Source organism: Petaurus breviceps, unplaced genomic scaffold, assembly GCF_028583685.1.
Source record: "Petaurus breviceps papuanus isolate PSGF00001 unplaced genomic scaffold, PetGlider_PUasm1.0 126, whole genome shotgun sequence".
NCBI lineage: Eukaryota > Metazoa > Chordata > Mammalia > Diprotodontia > Petauridae > Petaurus > Petaurus breviceps.
The window spans coordinates 36,419,988-36,425,987 of record NW_027185655.1 but is presented as its reverse complement, the minus strand read 5'-3'; the positions used below and the strand labels follow the sequence as shown (position 1 = coordinate 36,425,987).

At 38.1% G+C, this 6,000-nt stretch overlaps 1 protein-coding gene across 1 annotated transcript in view; it reads left to right on the top strand.

Moving 5' to 3' along the window:
• The window catches only part of COL25A1 (collagen type XXV alpha 1 chain), a 606,174-nt gene that overhangs the window by 501,040 nt on the left and 99,134 nt on the right, over positions 1 to 6,000 (top strand). Inside the window, exons 16-17 of the mRNA XM_069100257.1 lie at positions 4,681 to 4,713; positions 5,549 to 5,584. Of these exons, the coding sequence (XP_068956358.1) occupies positions 4,681 to 4,713; positions 5,549 to 5,584 (69 nt within the window). The remainder of the gene's footprint in view (positions 1 to 4,680; positions 4,714 to 5,548; positions 5,585 to 6,000) is intronic.

Here is a 6,000-nt window from a genome sequence, read left to right as displayed (position 1 = left end):
AGACAGAGAGAGACAGAGAGACAGAGACAGAGAGACAGAGGCAGAGATAGAGAGACAGAGACAGAGAGACAGAGAGAAAAAGAGGGGGAGAGAGGAGGGAGAGAGGGAAGGAGGGGGGAGAAAGAGACAGACAGACAGAGAGACAGAGACAGAGAGAGAGAGGGAGCTCCAACATATGTATGGAAAATGGAAGTCTCCCATTGCAACTCTAGTAGACCTCTGTATCAGATTTGTGATCTGTTTCCCAAACTCCTGGTCCCTTTCCTCTTTTTGTCTGTAGTATAACTTGATGTTATTATCACTTCTGTTTCTCCTTCCTTTGTTCTTCACCCAAATGTTCCCTACCCCTTTGATCCAACACTTAGCACACTGCCTAGTACAATAGTTGTGTCTTAATGAATATGCATTGACTGACTGTCTCATGATTCCTATACTTGAGTATATATTCTTAATATGCAGTATTACTTCACCCCCTGCCACCCTCCAGATCTCTTACTTATCATCTTCCTTTTGGATAAGATTAAGCCTTTCTCGAGCCATCGCAGTGACACCTGTCAAATGTACTTGTACCTGTATTAGGATCTCTTGTTCACCATGTTTGTTATCCATACTTTATACATTTGTGTATAGCAGCACCCTGTGAACTGTGCCTGACTCAGGCCAGTCCCTTGGTGATTTGGGTTCAATAATTAGAATAAATCAAGACACTAGTGGGTCATTCAGCAGTTGACAAAAGGAGATTGACTTGACCATAGCAGGAGAAAGATATTCAATAAAGATAAACATTGAAGATGTCTTGAATTGATTAGGCTGAGGGAAGAGTGCCTGAGTTACATTATCCTCTCTCATCTCCAGCTGCCTTTCAGGCATCTCAAACTGGATATCCCGTAGACATCTTAAATTCAATATGTCCAAAACAGAGCTCAATATGTTTCCCTCTAAACCCTCACCTCTTCTACATTCCCTATCACTGTAAAGGGTAAGACCATCATTCCAGTCCCTCAGGCTCCCAATCTAGGCTTCATTTTCTCTGACTTCCCGTATTCAACCTGCTACTACCCTGGTGCAGGTCCTTATCACCTCACACCTGGATTGCTGCAGTAGCCTGCTGGTGGGTCGGCCTCTCCCCATTCTAGTCCATTTTCATTCAGCCTCTAAAGTGATTTTCCTAAAATGAAGGTCTGATCATATCACCCCTATGCTCAATAAACTCCAAGAGATCCATATTGCCTGCAGGAGCAAATATAAACTGCTCTGTCTAGCTATCAAAGCCTTTCATAACCAAGCTCCCTCCTACTTTTTTGGTCTTCCTGCACCTTACTTCCAGACATGTGCTCTCATCCAGTGATGTTGACCTCCTGGCTGTTCCACGAACAATATACTTTCTTTGTCTGTCCCCCATGTTTAGAATCCTCTTCCTTCTCCACTCCAATCACTGACCTCCCTGGCTTCCTTTAAGTTCCAGCTAAAATCCTGCCTCCTACAGGAAGCCTCTCTTAATTCCAGTGCCTTTGCTCTGTTAATTATTTCCTATATATCTTTACTTTGTGTGTGTGTACATGTGTGTGTGCATATATATGTATATATACATATATAAATATATATTATATGTTTATTATATATATTACATGTTTATTATTTTATATATATATGTTTGTATGTTGTTCCCTCTCCCTCCATTTGTAATGAAGACAGGAACTTGAGAGCAGAAACTGCCTTCTGCCTCTTTTCGTATCTCTGCTGTCCCCAAGCACAGTGCTTGTAGGAGCTTAATAAATGTTTATTACATTGAATCTAATTGAAAGGCATCCGAGTGTACTGAGAGCTTTTCATGGCTCACTCAAGTGATAAGGAAATGACATCAGCAGTGTGAGCCTTAAGTCCCTTGAGTCAATCAAGACTTGAAGAAGATCTCAATACCTTTTAAGAAAACAGCAGCTTGGGGTGGCCAGGTGGCTCAGCGAGTAAGAGCACTGGCTCCAGTATTGGGATGACCTGGGAGATTGAATCCAGGCTCTGATACTTAGTACCGCACCCAGAAATAACTGGCCATGTAACCTTGAGCAAGTTACTTAACCCCAATTGCTTAAAAAAAATAAAACAGCAGCTTAACATACAAAGGAGAAAGGCCAGGATATCACTCCTGCCACATTAGTTCTTAACTGTGCCATGAACTTGGATAGGAAAAAAATCAAATCAATTCTCACCAATTTTCACTAATATCTAACAGAAACTTGGCATTTTCCTTCAGTTATGAATTTTAAAAAATATATTCTGAGGAGTCCACAGGTTTCATCAGATTGCAAAAGGGGTTCATGATGCCAAAATGGTCATGATCTCCAGGTGCACAGATATGTATGACTTTGGGTTTTACTAATGGCTCCTTTCTTGAATTTTTGTCTCCTGTGAATTTCTGGGCTCTCTTAATGCAATTTTTCTTTTTTCTTTGTAGCTATTCTCTTCATTGTAGTTATTTCTGCCTAAATTCTAGCCATAGTTCTACCACTTATAAGCTGTATGGCCTTATACAAATCACTGTCATAACCCACCTCTGCTTTTTAATGTGTCAAGCCAGATCATACCTTTCCCACTCACAGGAGTGCTTTTAGAATTAAGTAAAATACTAGACCTAAAAGTATTTTTAAAGTTCAAAAACACACAAATGTATGATGTAGGTAATGACTTGTGTGGTAGTAAATTCCAGGAAATTGCTATTAACCACCAGCAATCCTCTTTCCTTTCACACTTTTGCCCTTGGAATTTCCCCTTCCCACTTTCTACCATGACATAGGACTTTAAAAAATGGAGAACAGAGAATCTAAGAGTTAGACAGGACCCCAGAAGTGATCTAGCCCATCTCATAATAGAACATGAATTCCTTCTACAATATTTCTCATAAGTAGTCACCAAACCTTTTCTTACAACCTCCAGAGATGAAACCCACCATATCCTAAGCAGCCCTGATTTTTGATAGTTCTATGGTAATTATTAGGAAGATTTTCCTTATCATGGGCTAAAATGTGCGAATTTGCAATATCCATTCATTTCCTCTACTTCTGCCCCCTAGGACCAAACAAGTGTCCTCCATCTTGCACATGCCTGTCCTTTTCAAAATGGCAGGAGAGCTATCATGTCTCCCCTAAGATTTTTTTTCCTTCATGATAAATGTTCCCAATTCCTTCAACCAATTTTCCTATGTCATGGCCTCAAGCCTACCCACCATCATGGTTTCTTCCTCTACGCTTCTTCTATCATGCTTGTCAATATTCATCCAAAATGGAACACAGCACAGCATGCTTGATGCAGATAGCTTCTTTCTTTAATTGGGTATTTATAATAGTCAAAATAACTTACTTGAAGTAATTCTTTAAAACAATATTGCTGTTACTATATACAATGCTCTCTTGGTTCTTTTCACTCTTTGTTATTTCATGCAAGTCTATCCATGTTTTTCTAAGAGCACTGAGCTCATCATTTCTTATAGCACAGAAGTATTCCATCACAATCATATACCACAACTTGTTTGACCAATCCCCACGTGATGAACATCCCTTCAATTTCCAGTTTTTTGCCACCATAAAGATCCCCTTTTTTCCCTAATCATTTTTGGAAATAGACCTAGTAATGTTATTGCTGAGTCAAAGGGTATAGGGAGTTTAATAACTCTTTGAATGTAATTTCAGATTGCTCTCTAAAGTGGTTGGATCAATTTACAGTTCCACCAACAATAAATTAATTTCCCCCTTTTCCCACATCCCCTCCAACATTTGTCACTTTCCCCTTCAATTTTTTTTAGCAGATCTGGTAAGTATAAGATGATATCTCAAGGTTGTTTTAATTTGCTTTTCTCTAATCAACAATGATTTAGAACATTTTTTCATATGACTATAAATTATTTTGATTTCTTCATTGGAAAACTGTCTTTTCAAATTCTTTGAGCATTTGTCAATTGGGGAATGATTCATATTCTTTTTTTAAGCAATTGGGGTTAAGTAACTTGCTCAAGGTTACATAGCCAGGTGTTTCTGGGTGGGTACTAAGTGTCTGAGCCTGGATTTGATTCCAGGTCATTCTGACTCTGGGGCCAGTGCTCTTACTCACTGTGCTACCTGGCTGCACCATGATTCATATTCTCAAAGATTTGACAAAGTTCTTTATATATTTTAGATATGAAACCTTTATCTGATAAATTATCTATATAATTCCCCCCAATTTCCTTCTAGTCTTTGCTATATTTATTTTATTTGTTCAAAACCTTTTTAATTTAATGTAATGAAAATTGTCCACTCTCTTTAAATGGAAACCAATAAATCATTAATATACACCATATATGTGAATAAAAAACCATAAAAATATGTTATATTATTACATTTTTAATACAATCTCAAGGTGAAAATATGAAAAGGTAGGTTCATGTTGGTTATTGAAGAATGAGGTTCTTAAAGGAGGGAGAGAACAATTTTGATGATGTACATAGAAAATAATTATTCCACATTGGAAAATTATGACATCCTGATACCAAGTACCTTTGTATGAAATCCTCTGGAGTATGGTCAGTCTGAATTAAGAGACACTTGGAATACATTCCATAGTAACCTTGATTGTATATGTATTGATGCTGTATTCTCATACCACTATCATTACTACAAATGAAATATTTTCTTGTGGGTTTTCAATCAGGGTGACCCTGGATCTTCTGCTGCAGGAATTAAGGTAATGATATGTCTTCTGAACATAGGCTATCCCCCCAGAGAGTCACAGCCTTCATTTTGAAGTTTATTTCATTTCTTCCCTTTCGCCAACTGTAACCATTAAGTGTAATATTTTTTTTTTTCTGATGGGGAGCTACATAGTGCAGTGGGCCTAGATTTAGGAAGACCAGAAGTCAATTCTGGCTTTAGACACATTTGCTGTGTGACTCTGGGCAAGTCACTTTATTGCCTTAGCTTCCTCATCTGTAAAATGAGCTGGAGAAGGAAGCGGCAAATCATTCAAGTATCTCTGCCCAACCCTCCCCACCCCCAAGAAGAGCTACAGATGACAGAAAAACTGACTGAACAACAACTACTTTTCTGATTATTTTAGTCATGCAAACAAGTACTGGTTCATATTCTCAGTGCTCAAAGGAAGGAGAAGAATGTCAGATGAATACATGACAGTTGACCTGATGGTAAATACTGCTTATTAATATGCCCACCCATTCTCTTTGGTTTTCAAAGATACCTGGTTTTGTGGATGAATTGTCTAACGCAATACTGAATATTAAGATACAATACAGACGAGAGACTGAAGTTATGTCCAGCTCTGAGTACTGAGTCCCTTAAACTTGGTGACTGTTTAACAAATATACATTGGATTGACTTGAATGTGGGCTGAATCCCGAGTATTCCGGACAAAGCAGAACATGGTTGTAGTTGAGGTGTTTTCAGAAAATAATTGGCAAGACTGTTACTATCATCCTGTCATCTAGCACCTAGCAGAAGTAGTACATGACACATAGTGCTAAATAATTGCTTCTTGAATTGAATTGTCCTTTTTCTTTTGTCAGGGAGAACCTGGAGAATCTGGCCGTCCTGGGCAAAAGGTAATATTTCAAAGATTTCTCTCTCTCTCTCTCTTTCTCTCACACTCTCTCTATTAGTTTCTTTATTTCATCTTCATACATTACATCTCTACCAATCACTGACTACAATTAAATATTTCTGGATGTAAGCAGTACATTTTTAATAAATTGCATACAAAGTTTTTGTTGGTGCTTTTGTGTTTTCACTACCATGACGTTGACTAAGGCCAAAGGTGAAGATAAAATAAATTCCTTTGTGGTAAGGAAACATTTTCTGAACCAAAAGTCTGCATATACTCAGCTGTCTGAGGGTAACAAAGACCAGTTAGGGTGGAATGCTAACTATTTAATCTTGCATGTTTAACCATATTTGCTGTCTTGTCTTCATTCTTTCAGAAGAGATGCATGCTGACAAAGTAACCTCAATAAAACAGCAG